Genomic DNA, 22,521 nt, shown 5'->3' with positions numbered 1-22,521 from the left:
TGTTGCTGCTGCTGCAACTGTGGCAGCCGAAACAGGCCTCTGTTGGCCAGCCAGCCAGCTAGCCTAGTCAGCCAGCAGCCGATGCTGCTTGATAAGAGACTTGCCTTCCATTCAAATGAGGTGTCAGGCGCTGCCGTTGCCGCCGCTGCTGCCGCTGCTGCTGCTGCTGATTTTCTTCTTCTTTTTATGAAATTAATGTAATATAAATTATACACGAGCCAGTTGAGCTGAGCTGTGGCCGCAGCTTTGGCTTTCGAGCCATCGAGGTACCAGTCCAGGGTGTTGAGCTGTGTTTAGCGGCTGCCCAGTTTGCTAACTTGTTTCATGTTGTTTCTGCTGGCGTTTTCAAATGAACAGACAACAGCAACAGCAACAACAATAGCAACAGCAACAGCAACAGCAACGTTGGCTACTGAGGAAAAAAAATAAGTAAAGGAGAAAAACACCAAATACAAAAAAAGGAAAGAAAAATAAATGAAAACGTGACTCGCATTGGCAAACAAAACCAAAGTGTCCAGGGTGTGTTTGGGGCCAGCTGCTAGAGATGGCCGCGTGACAGCTGCGTGAGTCACGTGCATGGGCGTGGTGGGATCCCAGCAGCTGTGGTGAATGTCATTGCGAGCTGTCAGAGAGGGGAATGGCTAAGCTATGACACGCACGAAGGGTGTGGTGGGATCCCAGCAGCTGTGGTGAATTCATCTTCAAACCGCTAAATATGCAAATTAAACTATTTGCAAACTTTACACAAGTGTGGTGAGATTAGTGGGTGTGGTGAGTTTGGTCAAAGTGTGGTGAGTTGAAACCAAATCTCTCGGACTTCATGAACAGCATGTTTCTGCCATTTATTTTTCTTTTTTGCATGCGCATGCGTGTGCGTGGTGAATTTGACTGCATTTCTAATAAGCTAACGGTCACGTTCACATCAAATCATCAAACATCACGATCTATATGAGATACCACTGCCAGCCAATAAAAGAATTGTTGGCCTTGTGTGAGAAAAGTAAAAGAAGTAAATGTATCTATATACAGATATCTATAAATATATATATATATATATATATATATATATATATATAAATATATATATATGTATATCTATTTGGCATGCTCAATCTCAATCGCTGTCGTTGCTGGCGATTTCAATTTGCGGTTCTCGACGACAGGCTCAAGAGACAAACAGTGAGACAGAGTGAGAGAGAGAGAAATGTTCATAATCATAACTTTATAAAGCTTCAGTTAGAGATTGAGCTTCTCACGAGCGTAACCGCAGCAGCATCCACTGGAGGCTATCGAATGTGCAGCGGTTAATGTTGGTATCCATAACCAGAGGATGATTTAATGTCTTTGCCCGATGATCAGTCATCTTTGCTCTGGTCGGTCGGCTGTCTTGGTCTATTTGGTTTATGGTCTATGGCTTCAACTGCTGCTGCTGCTGCTGCTGCTGCTGTTGCTGCTGCTGCTGCTGCTGCAGCTGCAGATCTACAAGTACAACGCCTAGTTAGCTGCTGGTTAACCGAGTTCGCTGGCTGTTGGTTGTTTGTAATGCGCCCTGGGTATCTAATTTCTGCAGAGCAATGCAATTCACACGCTCGCCGCTCGCTAGACAGTTGCCTGGATGTATTCTGCTGAGCTAACACATATCAAGATCGACAAACGACAGTGTGTGTGTGTATGTAGTGGCGTCTGGGAGGCATGGGGCGACAGAGACAGAGCGAGAGCGAGGTAGCTGTGGGGAGCAGTGCCAAAAAATGCTTATCGCCCGGTTAACATCGCTGTCAATGTCTTTAGCCAGGTTGCAATTAAAGGCTCGCTAAGGCTCGGCGCGACTTGCCTGCGGTTGACAAAAGCGCCCAATTAAAGCATAATTTTCCTTTTTATTTGGCAAAAAGCAATCATGTTGATGCTGCTGCTGGTGCTGCTGCTGTTGCGGCTGTTGCGGCTGCTGCTGCCATGCACCATGATATTGATCTTTGTTTGCAAACTTGAGCAGCCACTCGGCTACGCTTCTCTTGATGAGTTGCTGCTGCTGTTGTTGTTGTTGTTGTTGTTGTTGCTCTTCTTGTGCGTGCCTTGTGTATGCGATCAGTCGAACTCTGTCTCTGTTTCTGTTTCTGCTGCTGAAGCAGCAGAGTCAGTTGCATTCACAGCATGCCCATTATGGCAACGTCATTCATTCCACATGGCACTGCAGTTCAAATCGGACAAAGATCATTCCATATGCTAATTAGTTGCTTAACCTAAACAATGTTGCTAATTTAATTGACGTTCGTTGGGCTTGATTATCAGCGACACACATAGCATTCAGCACTAACTTATCAAAACAGTTGCGCCCTCTGTTGTCTGAGTTGGGCGACATTCGAGATGATCCCGCCGTCATCAAATGTGAAAAGATAACGATTTTGCATGCGAATGCAAAATTAGAGCGGACCAAATGGCCATTATAGATTGTCAACTCTGGTGTAAGCTGAGAATCACATAGAAAGGCAAGGGTTAAGATTACAAATAATCCGTGATGAGCCGAGTGTAAATGTTGAGATCAAAGTATATAACAAAGATTTTTCGATTATTTTTAATTTCTGAGAATCACCTAGAGAGGCCTTATCACCGAATTGCCAAATCAGCCAATTGATTTGTGCTTATATGTGTAATGATATTCAAGTACATAAAATAAACTAAATTGTGCTGTCAAGCCATTTTCAATGGCTGAGAATCACCTAGAAGGGCCATGCTGAAAAACGCTGAGCCAAGATAATTCATATTTAATAATTTTTTTATATTATGATACTATGAGTTTAGGTGTCCAAAAGGTCAGCAAACTGAGAATCACCTAGAAAGGACATATTGCAAAAAACCTTTAATTAGACAGCATGATCTCTGATCCTTTTCCCGATACACAATTATATATGTATCAGAGTGCCTATCCAACTAACTCGAACTGGGAACTCTTCAAAATTTGCATGTTTACAATCTAATCTGATCTCATTGAGCCATCGAAACATTCTTTCGGCGCGGTGCTCAGTCCTGCTTGTCGTCAATGTCAAAGCTTCGCTTTTTATGGCCAAAAAGAAAAGTACACCACACACACACACACATGCATACATATGTCCCAAAGGTTAAGCAGAAAAAACATAAACCAAAGACACGAGCAACAGCCGAAAAAAATAGAAAAGCTGAGACAAACGACAGTAAAACGTTGGGCAAAAGTTCTAAGATGCTTTCTGCTCTTGTTGTTGTTGTTGTTGTCTTTCAGCTGTTTAATGTTCTGGTTTTTTTCTTTTCATTTCTGTATTTTTTTTTTTTTTGGGTAAACAGCGCACACTTCTCACATTACGAACATGCCACGGCGGCTGTGCATGTTTTTCACGTGAAAAGCCAACAATGCCAAACGACAGGGCACCAAAAACACAAACTGAGCAGGTGCAACATGCACAGGCAGACAGAGAGGCAGAGAGAGAGAGCGGGAGAGAGAGAGAGCGGGAGAGAGAGAGAGCGGGAGAGAGAGGGGGAGATAGACAGAGGCTAGAGTCGAGCTGTTGTCGTTGCTGTTGTTGTTGCTCGTACTATGTCAATGTGCCATTCTGAGTCACTGTCCCTTCAGATCTAGTATATATCTATATAAATATATATATATATATTCGCATTGCTCGCTCGACTCTCTAGCTCTTTCATCGTTTGTATCGCCATCTCTATTCAGCTCTGCATTTCACCCTAGGCATTTATCTATTTGTTTAGCAGCTGAGCCTCGGCTCAGTACTCAAAAACTCCAAAAACTCGAACTCAAATGCGGCTATAACTTTACAGCTTTGGTCCGAGACGGACCCGTTTTTCGTCTTCCTCTTCTTCGTCGTGTGTTTTGTTATGTATCACAAAATGCGTGACCCCAGCATGGCTCGGCTACAAATTTTACACCACAAACATTTCTTTCCGCTTTTAGCTGTCTATCCATCGAGTCATCCATCCATCTGATGCCTGAGCTACGGTCTGGCTGGCTTTTGTTTGCTGCGCATGCGCAGGTAAACAGATGAGAAGCAAACACAACAACAACAACAGCAAAATGCATATTTTACGAGCAACCAGTTGATCAAACAATTTACAGGTAACCAGCGACGACTGCTCATTCACAATAGTCAGTCAAATGTATGTTGCGCAACATTCTAGCCGGCCAATACAGTTGTCAAATATTTAACAGCTAGTTAAGCGAAGACTTCATTTGCTCAAGGAATTTCTGATATTAACTAAAAGCTAGAGCTAAAAGTGATATGAATTTATCTCTATATACATATATTTGAATTGATCTCAAATGTAGGAGTCTTGATCAAATAATAAACTGCTTGTCAAATTTGACAGTCACTTTCACCAGCTAGCTTAAAGTTTTGACTGCATTTGCTTAAATAATCTTTAGTTTTTAAAGAATCTTTAGTATTACCTAAAAATGTCGACTTTATGTTATCTTAATTATAAAGACATTTTTATGAGGAAGTGCTTGTCAAATTTGACAGTCACTTTTACATAGAAGTTCTATTTGTGTTTTCATTTGTTGCTATCACCCGAAAACCTCATATAATACTTATATTAATTGTATGCTTATTAAGATAACAAACTGCTTGTCAAATTTGACAGTCACTTCTAACATCTAGACTCTGTTTAAGACTTAACTTGTTTATATAGTCTTAGATTATATCAACTATAAATTACAAATAAAAAAATCTTTACGAACCTATCAAGCATGCAATTATGATTGCAATTTTAAACTTCTTGTCAAATTTGTCAGTTACTTCTAATACTTTGACTCCCTCGCATTGGTTACCGCAGATTTCATAATTTATTATATAATTCAATTTGTATATTTCATGTAAAACTATTTTTTTCAACTAATTAGCTTTATAGATAGATGAAAGAAGAGAGATAGATAGAGAGCGGGAGCGAAAGAGAGAGAAAATGAATCACTATTGTATTGTCGCATGATCACTGCAATAGGCCACAAAGCAGCGACGGTAACACGGCATGGGAATTATGGCAGCTGTCAACATTGGCTCATATCGCAGTTATGACATGGCCTAAAACAATGCTAGATTTACGTAATGCCACAAGACGACGCCTCATATAGAGGTATAGATATATATGTATATATGTAATTAAAAATGTTGCTGCTGTTGCTTGTTGCAAGCTCGTCGTGAGAATGCGCAAAATACGTTAATTGAGTTTCAATAAAATGTTTTAATTTGACGAGCGCAACGCAACGCAACGCAACGAAATTAAATGAAATGAAATCAGGCGAGTTGAGAAATAAAGAATATCAAAAAAACCAAAAAAAAAGGCAAAGCTTGAGGTAGAGGTAGAGCCAATGGCAAAGGTAGGGAAACAATCAGCCAGGCTAAAGGAATTTTGTACGCCAACGCCTTGGCTGCAAAAACATAAAAAGGGCGCGCAAAATGAAGAGCAAAAAGGCTTGAGTATTGCTCATGCCACTTTAGCTGTATATATATGTGTGTGTGTGTGGCAGCAATTTATAGCCATTGCTGCTGCTGCTGCTGTATAAGGTAAGAATGTAAAATGCAAGCGGAATGCACAATAAATATTCGCTACGCTCTGTCAGGGGAACTGGGAACTAACTGGAGCTGCGCTGGGTAGGAGCTGCTGCTGATTTGTTATAGCAACAGCAGCAGCAACAGCAGCAGCAGCAGCAGCAACAACACTAAAAAGCAATCAAAGCAGGTTGCAAACAAGTTTGACTTGCGGCAAAACTGAAGCTGCGGCCCTGCTGATAAAAATCGAAGGATGCGCCACAGCCACAGCCAGAGCCAGAGCCAGATGCAGCTACAAAATGGCCGCCAGCTGACGCTCTCTAAATGTGTCATCAGCAACAGCAGTCGCAGCCGCAGCAGCACTGCTAACTGTAACTGTAACATAAAAAGCTGCTGCTGCTGCTGCTGCTTCGGCTGCCTGTTTGGTCGAGACGCTTAAGAGATTAGCGCGGCATTTGCTTTTGTGCTTGGGCATTTTCATTGTCATTTCCTTTGGTCAGCCCAGTTGCTGTGAATGTATTAGAAATACACACACACGCATACACACACACGCATACACACACACGCATACACACACATGAGCATTGCTGCTGCTGTCGTGCTTAATGATGAGTTAATTAAAGTAATTGCACGAAGAGCTTGAAAATTTTTCACTTTTTATTGTTAGCAGGGCAACAGCAGGTAGGGTAAAGCTAAGCTAACGGACAGGGCGGCGCGGTGCGGTGCGGTGCGGTGCGATGACGGGCGGGTCGCGTCCAAGAAGAAGACGTTGCCCAGGTAAGCCAGCAACAGCACAGCAAAAGGTAAAGGAAAGCCAAAAAGAACATTTCAAGTGCAAAGCGTGTGAGCCGAGAGTTGAAATAAAAACTAAAGTTGTTGTTGTTTGTTGTTGTTGTTGTTTGTTGTTGTTGTTGTTGTTGCTATTATTGTTCGGCTGCTTCGTCTTTTGCTGCTGCTGTTTGTCTGCGGCCGCGTGTGGGGAAATGAAATTAAATGGAAATATATAGAAGCATGGGCATTAAGCAATACACACACACACACACACACACACACACACACAAGCACAAATTCTCTAGCTATCGCTCTCGCTCTCTCTTTCAGCTTGGCTCTCTGCATGAAACAATGAACTGAGCTGCACAATACAAAACGAAAGACTTAGGCAACGAACTTGCCCCAGGCAAGTCTCTGTCTCCGGCGTAGCAGCAAAATAAGCGCATAAAATTCTTTGCGCTTTATTGTTGTTTGTTGTTGTTGTTGTTGTTGCTTTTGCTTTTTATGCCTTGCTACGGGTCAGCAATTCGGTGACTTTACCTTGTGAACTGTCACCGTTTAAACGGTCACTTGATAAACACTCCACGGCAATAGATAGCGAATAAGCTACCAGCATATATAGTCTAAACTTAAAACAAATTGTTTATGCCTAAACTTAATACATATAGCTCAAAGCCAATTGATTGCTCATCTTCAAGAATTCTCTTAAATCAATATTTGGGAATTTGATGCAATAATCTATATTTATATTTAATATTTCCTTATTTCTCATCAACGAATTTGTTTTGAAATATTATCAGCCATGGGAAAAGAAAACCCAAACCTTTCTCTGTGAAAAATAATAGAGCTTGTGAAAAAACCAATTGAAAAATGAGCACAGCATAAACATGTGCATATAAATAAATATACATATATGCATAAACATTTATGACAACCATAACATATACATAGGCATATAACTATCGACGTCTCTGATTAACTGCAACGTAGGCAACGCTCATATAGCTCATAAAAACTCTTCAAATTTCCTAAGCAAATTTCTTTTGCCAAATGTTTGTGTGGAGATAATGTGGCACCAGATGAGTCATCATCAGCAGGCTCATCATCACGCAGCAATATGAGTTTTTATATTTATCTGATTTTTATTTTTCGTTATTTTTTCGGGTGATTGTTGATCGTTTGCACTTCAAAGCAAAATTTTCAATTTGCCGCATTCCCGGTCCAAGACAATCTTTGGCTTCTATCTATATATTTCATCTTCTTTGTGTATGTGTGTGTTTTCTTCTTCTTCTTCTTTTTTGTGGGAGCTGCTCATTAACATGTCATAAACCGCAAGCCCAAAAACACAAAATTTATATGGTTGGCTAAACAATAAAAATCGAGAAATAATAGAAGAAACAATTGTGTGTAGAAAGACGCAGCTGAGAATGAACAGTTAACAATTGAAACAATTTTTTTGATTTTATTGTTGTTTTTTTTTTTTTTTTTTTTTTAAGTTATTTTATACAAGTCGTGGACATTGTTCTGTTTCAGCACACTCAAGTGCATAATTGTGCGAAGGTGGGCGATGCAGGCAGCCCAAAATGGACATTTGACATGATATATATGTATATAGTATGTGTATGTGTATGTGTATGTATATGTATGTGTATAGAAATCAGTTGAGCGACTAGCTGGCAAGCCAATCACAGCTGAATCGCTGACATAAACGACTTGGCTCGATCTGCAAACGTTACGTCGTGTCCTGCACAGGCCATCAAGTCGAGCAATCAAGTCAATTAAACAAACAACCGCAGAGCAAACAGAGACAGACAGACAGCCAGAAAGAGAGAGAGACGGAGAGAGAAAGAGACTAACTTGAGACTAAGCTCAGCTTGGCTGGCAGGCAGATTGGCCTGCTGATCGTATCAAGCTGATCGCTAAACGGCAAAACTTAAACACAGTTTGCCACACAAAAAAAAAAAAAAACTAAAAAAAAAAAAAAACAAAAACTAAAAAAAAAAATAAGAAACCCAAGCAAAGCTCGTGAAATTTTCAAATTTGCAAAATAATCATTGAGCTGTGCACCAATTCGAAATCAAGACAAAATGCGGTAATGTGTGTGCCCAGAAACGAAGCTGGAGTCATGATTTAGTCGATGCTAAAGATCAAATACCCTTTAGGCGCTCAACTGTTTTCTGAGAGTTATACAATGCTTGATGGCACTAAAAAAGGTTGGCCAACTTTCAACTGTTGCATTGGGAGGTAATCAAATGATAATGCCCACTGTGAAGGGTATTAGAGGCAGACATACGCGCAATCCTCTAATAGCTCAAGCCTTGGCTGCTGCCTGAAGGCAAAACAGTTACTCGAACCGACTCAATGGCTGACAAAGTTCAAGCGATGTTATCGCACATTGCGGCAGAGCAGAGAGAGAGAGAGAGTGAGTGAGAGAGTAGCCAGATCACTTACATATGTAAAGACTGCAATGGAGCAGTCTCTACTGCCCGATCGTGCCGTTGATGATGATCAGAGCCACAGCCAGAGTCAGAGTCAGCGACTAAGAAGCCAAATATACTGCCACATGGCTTGATCATCAGCCGCGATCGTCGCACCGTCGTCGTCGTCGTCGTCGTCGACTCAGTTTAGAGAAAATGTCGTAAAACCAACGTCAACGGCAGCCGCAGCCGAAAAGCGGTCGCATTTTTAAGCTAAAAGCTTAAGCGCTTTTATGTAATTGCCTGCTAAAGATAGTGATAGCCAAATAGTCGGCCAAAACGAGAGAGAGAGAGAGAGGAGGGAGTAGATACGTGGCATAGAGGAGCTGGCAGAAGTTGCAATGGTTGATCACTCACGATCACAGACACTGAGAGAGAACATGTCTCATGCATATGCATGTGCATGCAAGCCTGAGTAGACTCTATAAAGATAAGCCACAAAGATCACTTTTCGAGCAAGTTGAAATGGCTGAAATCAGCTAAAACAATACTTGACCCACTGACTTATCAACGCAATAGCCGTAATAAAACTGCATGGCTACCGAACGATCAGCGATCAACGATCAGCTCTATCAGCTCTAAGAGAGTCTCGCATTGCCAAACAAATCGAATGCATAGTTATGTATGTGGGCCAATAAGTTAATTAAATGGCTAGAAATTGTATATACAGTGCAGACAGCAGCCGATAAAGATCACAGCCCTAACGATCAACTTGAGAATATATATATATGTATATAGCCGAGAGCAAAGATCAGTTCAAACAGCTAAAGGCAAAAACAAAATGAAGAAAAACAAAGCAAATACATGAGTTTCTCAAGAGCTCAATGAAAGCGCCCTCAATCGTGCGATAGATCATACAAAGATCACTGATCACTGATCATGACATAAAACCGAAGCTGCAAGCGAGACACTGGGAGTGGGAGAGAGAGAGAGGGAGAGGGAGAGAGAGGGAGGCCAACTGCTTGGCAATGCAATCGATGTTCAAACGACCGGTTTCGAGTACAATGCACGCCCAGACTTTTTTTTTTTTTTCATTCCTCTTCTTCACTTGTTTTAATTATGCCATGCTCGCAGACTCGTAAAATTTTGACAGACTCGAAAAAAAAAAAAAAAAACAAAAAATCGAAACCGACTACAAAAAAACACGAAGTTTTCGTCGTGTCTGCGTCTCGCAGCCATATCATAACTCAGCTCGAGTTATGCGTTGAGTACGTGCCATTTGTGTTCGAGCCGCATTCGCATGTGATTTATTACAAGAGCAGGCCACAAAAATAACTGACAAAAGCAGCGAAGCGAAAAAGGAAATGCATTGCCACAAAAAAGCCAAACTAAAATCATTGCCCACCACGACAAGTGACAAACGAAATGTGTTGCAACAAGGAGTGAAAATTCTCTCCCTCTCTCACCCTCTCTCTCTCTCTAACTCGTATCCACCTTTAGGCAAACGCATAATGTCGAAAATGTGGACAAAGGCACGAAGCCTCATCGTTTCTCTGTCTCGATGGGACAAGATTTCGTCCTATGTCTTATGTCTTCGTCTAATGTGCGGGCGCTCTGCTCTTTTGTCTGTCAGCTTAGCGCAAGGGAAATTGAATTTCAGCTCAGTTTCAAGCCTTGCCTCTCAGTTCTGAGTTCGTTTTCTTTTTTCTGCTTCTCGATTTCATTTTTTTATTATACTTATTCATTGGCCCATTGTCTAGACGAAATTCGAGTGAATTGAAGCCGCGCTTCTTCTTGCATCGGGCCAACAAATGTCAATTCGCATTGATGGCAGCCGCAAATTCAATTTCAATCTCAATTTCAATTTCAATTTAAATTCATTTCAATTCCATTTCAATTTCAATTTGCTTAGCGCGTGTGTCCTTGGCCACATAGCCAGCCGTCGATCTCGGCCAATTGATTGACGTATGCAAATTTCGCTGGCCAGCGAAAATAAAGAAGCAGCAAACTTATGCTAATAACTGAGCAAATCAATCCCAAGTTCAGGGCAACAAATTTGATAGCCCTGTCTCGCTCACACACTCAGCTGCTGCTGCTGCTGCTGCTGCATAAATTATCATAAATTGCGCCGATCGCGCCGATCGACATTCGCCGTTGTAAACTGCGCCTAATTAACGTTCGTATGCTTCCTTCCGCTTAAATACATGCTTTTGATTTTATTTATTTGTTTTGTTGTTGTTTTTTTTGTTGTACTTACGAGCAGTAGGATTTGCCATTCGTCTGTGTGATGCATGTGCCGCCATTCTTGCAGCCCAATGTGCTGCAGGAAACGGCCAAAGACAAGCCGGTTTCTGTGAAAATGAGAGAAAATACAAGAAAAGTTAGTTAGAGAAATTAAATTTAAAACGATTATAGATTAAGCTAGGTTCTCCGTTATTGACTTATATAAGATGTGCTTTGAATTCAGCAGAGATCCATATGTAACTCACTTAATTCTTAATAGAACTGGGAGCCCATTTTACCGTTGGGGTTTTCAGTACCCAAGAAGAAGAAGAATACTTAGTTTACTTTGTATTATTCTTAATATTTTTCTGATGATAAAGAACTTCAGACTGTAATATAGTCTACAGTTTAAGCTTTATGAATATCGATCTATATCTCTCTAGATATCTATATATATCAGTTTTCTAGTTTGGAATATAGGTATATCATACAGTCGAGTCTCCAAAAACTTGTACCCCGAAAATCCCCTAAATCGAAAATCGTGATAAATCGAATCAATTATATCGTCCCCTTGAAAGAATTTCGTTTTTAGTAATTCTCAATAATTTGTATTTTTGTGTAAATCGAAAAAGAAACTGCTCCCCTTGCAATTTCCAATTATCGAGATTCTACTGTATATGTTTATTTTATTTTTATTTTTTCTAACGAAAAAGATCTATCTACACATAATTTGCTAGATGTACGTAAGAACCCATTTGATTGATTCTTCGTTTAGTCGAGAGGTCTATCTATAAAGCATATTTAGCTAGCACTCAAACTCTCAATAGATCTACTGATCTATTACTATTGCTTCTTTTCTATTTCATTCACACTTCTATTAGCTCCCAGTTTACTTAGAATACTTAACAGAATCACAATAAATTAAGTCGTTTCGAATACTATACTATTCAACATTCATTCAAAAAGTGCGAGATAGTATAGAGAGGTATAGCGAGAGAGCGCGACAAATCTAGCCAGTGAACTGACTTGAAATAGCAAATGCCGGCAAAATTCAAAGTTGCTGACGAACGATCAGCGAATCGCCGCAGCAACAACAACAACAACAATAGCAAGAAGACAGCCATAAATAAGGTTCAGTGCACTTGAAACACTAGAGGGGGGACTCTTCCCCTTCTGCCATAATGTTATCTTTGTGCAATTTGCTGCTTTCAGCAAAGTAGAAGAAGAAGCAGAAGAGCCAGCTGAAAATATGCTTATTTTTCATTGTAAAAATGGCACACAAATTAAACAAACGTGCCGCACGCCAAAGCGCCCCAATGTTTGCTAATTGGGCGTGTGGCGATTTCCTGCCAGCGACCAAAGGGGCGACAGGGAGCGAGAAAGACAGAGAGAAAGAGAGAGGAGATGACAGAGGGAGGCGGTTAGGTTAGAAAAGGCAAGCAGACAACAGGCGACAATAAGTTTTGATTGCCCGCACAGCACAATAAATAAATAGCTTTGTCTTCGCAACGAGCGGGCCAGAAGAAATATACATATATATATATATATATGTACATACATATATCATAAACCCAAACACTTGACACCCCTCGCCGGCCCGATAGATGTATATAGATATATGTATATGTATATACATATCCATATGCTATATAGCTGTGCATAGTCAAGCAAAAATACATATGTATATATATATATACGTTATGTATGTAAGTATATTTGTTGTTCAATGAGCGCGCTTTGTTCGCCGCTTGGCATTCGAAATGCAACACGAAATTGTCGCGAATACGTAAACATAAATTTCGCATTTGAATGATCGATGGGGCAGACAAATAATAATAATAAAAGAAACACCAAAAACAAAAACAAAATATATATAAAAAAAAAATTAAAATGAACCCGGCATAAATCTTAGCCCAGCGAAATTTCAGGCCTGAGTCATACGCGGCGTATGCATTATATTGCGACATAGCAGCAGCAGCAGCAGCAACATGCTCCACAGCAACATGTTGCTATACATTGTTGCTTGTCTTATTTTTTGTTTTTTTGCAACATTTATGCCGCCAGCTGCGCTCCAGTGCCAAATGTCTGCACATGCATGCCGCTGTCTCCCCCGCTCCCGCTCCCTCTCTCTCTCTCGCTCTTTGTGTGTAAACTAATTGACCTCAATTAGTGCAGCAGAAAAAAAAAATATATATATGTATATGCATATATATATGATAAAAAAGGCAAAAATAAAAGCAAAATGTTTTATGTGCATTGTTAAGGTGCGGTTCTTGAGAGATATATTATTTGCATGATTATCTTGTGCATATAAGAACTCGATTAAAATACATGTACATCATTCTTTTTTATTGTGAATTTCATATTTTTATCATTGCCATTATGAAGAAATTTTCATTGGAGATATACTACAATCTGAGTAACAAATGCGGTACACACTTTTACGTGTTTGTAGTGGGCTGTAAGGGCTGGTAGATACCATAAAGTCGCTTTATATACAGTAGAATCCGGTTATATCGACTCCGCTTTAGGTCCCCAGACAAACCTAAGCAAACTTATACGATTAAAGCGTCTTCCGTGTATACCGACGATCTCTTGAGCGTCGTCATAGCCGGATTCTACTGTATTTACTTTTATGCCCGATAGCTACATTGAACTGCATCCTATGTAGCCCTCTTCATCGTCTGTTCTAGCTCGACTTTCTACATAGAGAGTTTCTTCTAGAAACTTCCTGTCGGATTTTTCCATTAATTAAAACTAAATAAATTAATTTTTTATTTTTTCGATTGTTTACTCTTTCGATAACACAGCTCATTTCTTTAAATAAGTATCGATAGCTGAAATTTGAAATTTCATCAGCTCAGCTTGAATTCTCTACAAATCTAGCCTTTGCTTTCGTTCAATCTCTTAGCTTATTTATATTATGTATATTCAATTATTATATTCAATTGATTTTATTTGCGTTCAATTGATTTTAATCTAGTCATATTAGTTAAGGCTTTTGTAGTTGATGTATTTGAGTAGTGGGCGTGGCTGACTTAGCTTGACTCTAATCTATTAAGGGGCCGCACTGGCCCATTCAACGCTTCATCGATAGAGCGTGAAGCGCTTTTCGTATGTAGTTTTTGGTTTTTGTTTTTCTGCTGCTGCTTCTTCTTCATCGTTTTGGTTTTTATTGCGTGTGATTTACCGCACAATGAAATGCGCACCGTACAAATCTGTTGGCTGCGCACTTGTTTTGGGGCCCGATGCTCGACCGTTTAGTCGGCCGCTTGGCGATGCAGGCAAGTGTAACGCTGTTGAATGCCTCAACAGCCTAAACACGCCCTCACACCCATCAAGCGAGCGCGTCGGCTTAGACAAATGAGCTGTTAATTGCGCCTCATAACTAGGCTTAAATTGTGCCATAATTGGAGCTTAACATGTACATACATATATCATATGCATTACATAGATAGATTATTGTTGCATACACAATGTGATCTTCATCAACTCCTTTTTTGGACGAGTATTCTGCCGTCGATGCTGCCCGATTGCACTATTCTTACATCTTATTATTGTCTGTGTCAGCTTGCAGTGAGGCTAAAGCGCTGATTGTCAGCTGACTGATAAACCCTAATTTTAATTATCATTCAGTATGTGTGCGTGTGTGTGTGTGTGTGTGTATAGCATGGGTAGAAGGACGGGGGGTGGCAGAGGTGTAGACAAATGTCACTGGCCGTTATAAATGGCGCTTATCGAATTTAAATTTTTCGCCGCTGTTGCTGCTGCTGTCACACACACACACACACACATGCACGCTGTGCAAACAGCAAACAAAAGCCACCCAAAAACGCTATCAGCATAATAAGCAACAGCGACAACAACAACAACAACAGCAACAACCGCAAAACTAAAACTAAAACAAAGGCAAAAACCGAGAAAAAAAAGCCAAAACACAGCAACAACTTCGACAGCGACAAGTAAAATAGCAACAACAAACAGCAACAACAATAACAACAATAAACATAAAAGCAACAACAAACAGCCCAAAAAACAAAACCACGGCCAAAAATTTCTCACGCTTTTCTCTAGCGTGCAAAGGCGCGCACTATATAACACACATAAATATATATACACATATATATATTTTATAGACTTACATATATAAATATATAATAAATATATATATAATTTTTTTCTATACAAAGTAAAACTATCAACAATATAAAAAAAAAAACGCAGAGCGCAGCAAAAGTCATAAAATAACAATTTATTTATAACAAAATGAAAGAGAAGCAAAACTGTAAACTGTAAATTGAAGCCCACCAAAAGTGTGGCAGTACCAGAAAGAGAGAGGGAGACCAAGAGAGAGCGAGAGAGAGAGAGAGATAGAGCAGCTGAGCCATCAATGAGCCGTCAATAACTCCAGCTCAAGCTAAATATTTTATGTTGACTTCATTCAAATTGAAATTCGAACAGAATATCTATAGAGTCATATATTAATACTATGAATATAAGAGATATCTAAAGAGTATATATAATAACTATCTTAAATTTTCCTTAACTTTTTTACAAACGGAAGATACAATTTTCAGCTTTTTTCTCATTCCTATAGAATATATTTTACTTTACTACAGGATATCTATACAGTCCACACATTAAATTGAATTTTCCTTAAAATACAGGATATCTATAGAGTACATACTACACAGATCTACACATATCATATCAGTTGTGGAAAGGAAAAAAACACTGCATAAAATCGTAAGACAATGTAGATTCGAGCTGCAGAGTCTTATCACAGCAAGAAATGCAATATGCAAAAGTGTGTGCATGCATGTGTGTGTGTGTGTGTGTGTGTGCTATTTATGAGCAAAACGTGCCTCCTCGTGTGGCACTACACATACATACATACATATATGTCATGCATGTATTTGTTTGTGTTTGTAATCTAAAAGCTTTAATCGGTCGTATGGGCAAACGCGTCACAAATTCTACTACCGAAACTTCGATACGCCTAAGTTCTCAGGCTTTATCTGAATACGAAATAGAGTATACATATGTATATGCATGTGTGTATATGTGTGCGCATATCAAGCTCAGCTCTATGCATGTTACTACATGTTTCTAAATTATTTCGATATCTAAAATTGAATTTCGTCATAAAACGCAACAATTAAAAAGATTTAAGACTCTGAAAAGATTTTGGTAGATTTTTTAAAGGTTCTTCTAGTCAATCTTAAATTTAACTATATATGGTATAGGCCATATTTACTAAAAAATACCATGCTAGAGTTCTATTCGAAATCCAATTGAAGAATATATGCTTATGGTTTATAATAGCTAACCTTGGAATTATAGATCTACATATATCTATATTTATTTACATATGCAGATCTATATCTGTATGTATATTCCCCTACATTAAGTCATTTTAAATTAATTGAATGATCTCCATAACTGTGTACTTCTTTATAGTCGAATGTTGATCGAGTCAATGATCATTTTGCTTCTATTTAGAGAACAATCTCTTTTATTTATCAATACATATGCTTCGGCCGGCGATCTGGTCGGCTTTGATTTGCTGTCAAGTAATTTGCATTGCTGATAAAAGTTCAGAAGGCAATTACGACGCAAATACTGCAGCTGCAGTGCTCATTCTCTCTCTCTCTCTCTCTATACTCTCCCCCTCTCTTTCTTAGTTATATCTTTGCTGCTCTGGATTCTGTTGAGCTGGAGGCGACGCCAATAAGCGCTTCGACTGTTCCACAGGCGGCGACGGCGTCTCACAAGTGCCTGACAAATTGTTGCGGGGGCGCCGAAACCAGCGAACAAGAGGGGGCGGAGGGCTGGTTGCTTGCCACAACAATGAAAAGCTAAATAAAAATAAATAGTCGCCCCATAAATAATGTGTAATAGCAAATAGAAAACGAACAACAACAACAACAACAACAGCACGCAAGACACTCGGCCTGCAGAGGCGTCCAACAACGTGAAACGTTGTAATAACAGAGACGAGCAGCAGCAACAACAGCAGCCAGAGGGGCGGGGCAGAGGTTGACTGCCGCATCGGTGGCAACAAAATGCGGAAAGATTGTAAAGTGTTAATGAAAAAGTAGCTCCAAGTGGCCGCGCAGCATAGAAAACTCGTAAAACGAACAACGAGCACACAACAAAACCAACAGCGACGACTGTGGGAACCGAGCCGAACGAACCGCCTCAAAAGAGCAAACGACGCTCGGCATTACGAAGCGACGCGACGCGAAGCGACGGTTCAGTTCAGTTCGGTTCGGTTCGGGTTTTTTTTCTCTCCATATGTATATGTGATTAGATAGATACTCTTACAATGTGTATCTAAGGCCTGAGTAATCAAATATGTCACAGAGTCTATGTGGTCTTCCTATAGATTCATCATTCTCTTCTAATATGATAAAAGAGATACAGCTTGGTGCTTATGATAGATTATCTTTATATAGGTATATTCAAATATGACAACTATAACACTATCTACATATTTACATATTTATCTGTGTGTGTATCTAGCATCTGCATGTGTGAGCGTGTCTGTATACATTCATATGTACCTGTAACTTTGTATGGTTCCATACCTTTATCTGTGTCTATAGCTGTAATCACATATACATCTTTATTACTTGTCTATATCTGTCAATATGCATACATTTATCTGTATCTATATTCGTATCTGGTTATATATTTTCATACATAATTATAAATGTATCTTTAGGCATCATATCCTATATCCTATCTATATATATAATGATCGCTTTAGCCATAGCTCTACCTAGTACTATAACTCTACATACTAATCTTTACCTTTATCAATATATCTTCATCTTCACTGCAATCTCTATATCGATCTCCATCTCTATCCATATATTGACTTTTACATTCATCTCGCATCAATATTTATCTCATATTTATACAACTAACAAAAGCATTTACTATTCTATCTGAGAATTCGATAGTTTATCTATTGTTGAGCTAGAGTATTTATTTAGCGCTTTCCCATGGCTAACTCATTTTCCTTTCTTTTCTTTTTCTTCCAACTTTTTGGGCTACATGTCGCAGCGTACAGAATGAAATTCTTGCGGCCTCAGTCCGTCCGCCTGTCCGTCCATTTGTCCGCCGTTCGTTCGTCGATCGGTCGGACTATCTACTACAATTGTAAAGTTTTGCTGACGCGTCGCAACGTCTTCAGCTCTGATAGATTAATAGGCCACAGTCAAACCGCTTGAGGCGCAGATAACAAAGCCGCCCAAGACGCTACGAATGCAACGCGAACAGCCTTCTCTGTCTTTTCCAACTCCTCGCCCACTCTCCCTCACCCTCTCCCACTTTACCCGGGAGTCGGTAATCATTCGTCTGGGTTTACTATCTGTCAGTTGGCATAGCAGTAATTGGATCATCGCTGGGTTAAGTTGGTTTGACTTGAGTCGAGTTGGTGCTCGTTGCGGAGGATGTTGTGGTTTTTGTGGTTGGCCTGACCTTCTTCTTCTTCTTCTCCGTCTACTTGTTGTTATGATTAGAATATTATATTCGAACAATAGCTGCATTTTGAAAGCTGAAAATTTCTAGAGGAACTTTGACGTTAGACCTCAAAGCGCGATGAATATTTTAATGATGTGTTTATGTTTTATATTTTTGTATTTATTTATTCATTTTTTTATTATTATTTTTTTTTTTTTACATACGTAATTTATTTTTATAAATATTTTTTTTTGTACTATTTTCTCATATTTAATTTTTTGTTTTATTATTTAAGATTTTTTTTTTTTTTATATAACTATTTTTTTTTTACTTTTTTACTTTGATTTTATTTGTGCTTGTTAAGTTTTTTTTTTTAATTATTACGTTGATAGTATTATATATATATAACTATTATTAAATTTGTTTGCTATTATTTATTTATGTATTATTATCTTGAAATATTATGGTACTTAATTATTTAATATTATTGTTATAAGCTTACATTTAATATTACATTTCATATTCTTTATAGACTCTATATTATTTTTTAATTTTATGACCAATGAATTTTCCTAAATAAATATTTATATTAGCAATATTAGCAATGCAAAATTGTACGTTTCATATATTTCCTAATGCCATTATGGCAGCTCATTAAATTTTTATTCACATTTAACTGTTATCTACTTCATTAAATTGTAAGTTTATGCATTTTATTTCATTCAAAAATCATTTGACACAAACATGTGGTGCATTAGTATGCGTATGCGTGTGAGTGTTAGCAACTGCCAGACCTACCCTAAGCACCCTCACCGAATGCTACGTAATTGAGCGCATGATAACCACAACAACAACAATTGAAGAGAAAAATGGGCCAGCTGCACAGTAAGTTGATAAGCTGTGCGATAGAATTTGGGTTTCGCCTCGATTGGTAATTGAAGTGCACTTGAAACCATATTGCGACACTTGGCGCTGCAGCAGAGACATCCAGGATCCACCCCCAACCCTCGAGCAGCAACCCCTAGGGCATGGCATGGCGAGTGCAAGAAGTGGAATGGGGCAACGCAATGACGATGTAAAGGCAACGTGGGAACAAAACAAGACTCAAATAGACAGAGACAGAGAGAGAGAGAGAGAGAGAGAGAGAGAGAGGAGAGAGAGAGAGAGAGATAGAGAGAGAGAGAGAGAGAGAGTGAGAGGGAGGGGTAGAGCGAGCAAAGGAAGACACCCTCATGAGAGTTCATTCAAATGCGCGCCAAAGCCAGCGGAGTTGTAAATGGCTGCGCAGACGCACAAAGCAGACAGAGAAAGAACGAGAAAGAGTCTCTCGCTCACACACATACACACACACACAGCTGTATTACAAAGGGTTGAAGTTTAAAATCTATATTAATAAATGTGGCATATGAGCGATATTCTGGCACTGTCTCGCTTTCGCTCTCTCTCTTTCTCTCTCACACTCTCCCGCTCTGACATTGTCGTTGTGTGTACTTTAAATAAAGTGAAGCATTTAACACTTCCGGCAAACAAGCAACAACAACAACAACATCATCCCGAAAGCTACAGCGTGTGAATGTTTAGTTTAGTCTCGTCTTCGTTTTTATGTAAACAAAATAGGGTATCATCAAGTTGTGCTCATGTGACTAGAAAGAATAAGAGCTATGCATAAATATAATTCTCAAGATTTTTTATTTGAGTAAAGTAACTCTTTTCTTGGCTCGATATTTATCGATAAGAAAGTTTTGATTCTGCAACCAATTGGGTATTTTCTTCTGGCATGCTCGGCTCTTATTTATCTGCAGCATACAGGGTATTGCAGATTGACATGCCCGCCTTTCTTTCCTGGTCGGTATACATATGGTTTTTAGAGCTCAAGTCTTGGCCCTACCCGGGGTTTTATGAGCTTTATACAAGATTTTAGTGCTTGCGCTTGTCATGCCATGTGGCGTTGCTAATTGTTGAAACCAGATTTTTACAAAGACAATAGTTGGCAACGCTGTGGCGCCACCTGTTGGGGCCAACATTAGAGACAGACCCAATGGGAGAGATGGAGAGAGGGAGAGTTGGAAAGAGTGTTGGATGTGAGTAGAGTTTATCGGCTCAGCAGTTAGGCAAGTGATTGAAGGGCCTACCGTTAGCTGCTGTTAACTTCCAAAATATTCAATATGCAAATAGAATATGGACTACATACAAACACACACACAGACACACACACTGATAGACTGAATTCCATAAATGTAACTGTGTATTGAGTAGCTGGCATTTGGAATGCATTTTGGTGGATCGCCTGGGCCGTTAACCAAATGAATTCACAAGATACAACGAATGATCGACATTGTTGATCTTTAAGAGAAAGAGAGAGAGAGAGAGAGAGAGAGAGAGAGAGAGAGGCAGAGGGAGAAGGAGTAATGGAGAGAGTGAGCTATCGCTCGAAGATCGTTAGCGTTTGCATTAATTAGTTGAGATCTACCCTAAATGAAGTTCTTCAACTCAATATTGGCTCATCATTCAGAGCTAACAGATATGTGGCTATAATATAGATATATGAATGACATACGTATGATCTTGCTTATCCATATAGATTGAATGAAGTACATTGAATATGAATGCTGAATATGTATGATATCAATCAATCAATCAATCTTAGGCAGAGCTTAGTCTATATAGATCTCATAACAAAGATTTCTTTGATATATTACAGATCTTCCTCACTCTCTCTCTCCCTCTCTTTTTCTCTACTTGATATTCAACACAAATGCATCTTCTTTTTTTTTTCTTTCAATTCTCGACATTTTATCTATGGCTTTGCTGATCTTCAGGCTGCTGATCTACTTATGGAATGCCAACAGTTGGACAAATGGACAGATATGAATATGTAAAGAAGAGTCAAGTCAAGTCAAGTCTCAAGTCAAGTGAAGACGACGCCTCGACTCGATTTCAGTTTCAGCGTGAGAGACACCAAGTGCCAGATATGGCTGGAAGCATTAAGAGTTCTTTCTAGGCAATATGCGTTGCATTTCGATCAGTTGTTCAAGTGTATATAATGATGATTGTCATTGCACACACACACAGCTGGGTAGCGAGAGAGAGACAGAGGGAGAGAGAGAGTTGGGCGAGAGAGGGGGCGAGTGCGGTGACTTTTTGCCTTTGCCGCATTTTGTTGTAAGTTACGAAGCTTAGAAAGAATTTCTATGTCCAGCTCTGAGCAAGTTGTGCACGTTCGAAAGGGATAGCAGTACGGGCTGTGGCGTGGACATGTTTGTCTCGCTCTAACATCGCGTGCAACGCCGTCTCGAAGACACTTTGGGTAATATCTATAAAAATTGTTCAGCTGCGAGCGAGGCAAGAGCCGAGTTTTGTGGCCCGTTGGTTCGTTCGTTCGTTCGTTCGTTCTCGAGGTTGTCAGCCTTTTTGGACCCAAGCCGGGCCCAGGCCAGGCCAGGGCAGGCCATCAAGTGGCTAAGAAGAAGAATAAGACACACAAAGCAGAAAAGAGAAAACAGAAAACAGAATAGCAGACCCAAAGACGAGGAGGAAACAGCTCAAAACTTGTTCGGTCAGTGCGTACGGCAGGCAGCATAAATATGAGAATGTATCTGTGTATGTGTGAGTGTGTGTGTATGTGATGGTGTGTGTGTGTGTGTGCTGCGCCCTGGCCATAAAGAAAACTCATTAAACAAGCAGCAAGTCAGGCAAGAGCCGAAGTAGAAGACGCAAGACGTTGTTGGCCAACTCAACTCGCAGCAAGGCGAAAACTGAAGTTCAAGCGAGTCGCATGAGGAGGGGGAGTATAGCGTATAAGGAGAGGGTAGCGGATGGGGGGGATGGCGCACCAATTCGAGTGGTCATCATTAAAAGTCAATAAACAGACGGACTGCAACTGCTTTGGTTGGCCTAATCGTTGATTTTAGTCGAGATTTAATTACGCTTTAAGCCCAGAGCGAACCGAGCGCAACTTGGCCAACTGTCTGCTTTCATAATTAGTTTAAGCCAAATTGAGCTGGCCAACAACATGCGCTGAACTGATCAAATGATCAACAACTGATGCCAAACATTCAACCATTTGCGGCATTTTCCCAGCAGCCGCCTTGGAAAGTTGCTCTCCGCCAGTGCTT

General features: G+C 39.8%; 1 protein-coding gene across 1 annotated transcript in view; it reads right to left on the bottom strand.

Annotated features, from left to right (window-relative positions):
- The window catches only part of N (neurogenic locus Notch protein), a 52,808-nt gene that overhangs the window by 23,355 nt on the left and 6,932 nt on the right, over nt 1-22,521 (bottom strand). The window contains exon 2 of the mRNA XM_089475651.1: nt 10,971-11,064. Coding sequence (XP_089331777.1) covers nt 10,971-11,064 — 94 coding nt within the window. The remainder of the gene's footprint in view (nt 1-10,970; nt 11,065-22,521) is intronic.

Source organism: Drosophila arizonae, chromosome X (assembly GCF_054131065.1).
Source record: "Drosophila arizonae isolate 15081-1271.41 chromosome X, UAZ_ARI_1.0, whole genome shotgun sequence".
Lineage (NCBI taxonomy): Eukaryota > Metazoa > Arthropoda > Insecta > Diptera > Drosophilidae > Drosophila > Drosophila arizonae.
The sequence above is the reverse complement of the archived record's forward strand: the minus strand, read 5'-3'. Positions and strand labels throughout refer to the sequence as shown.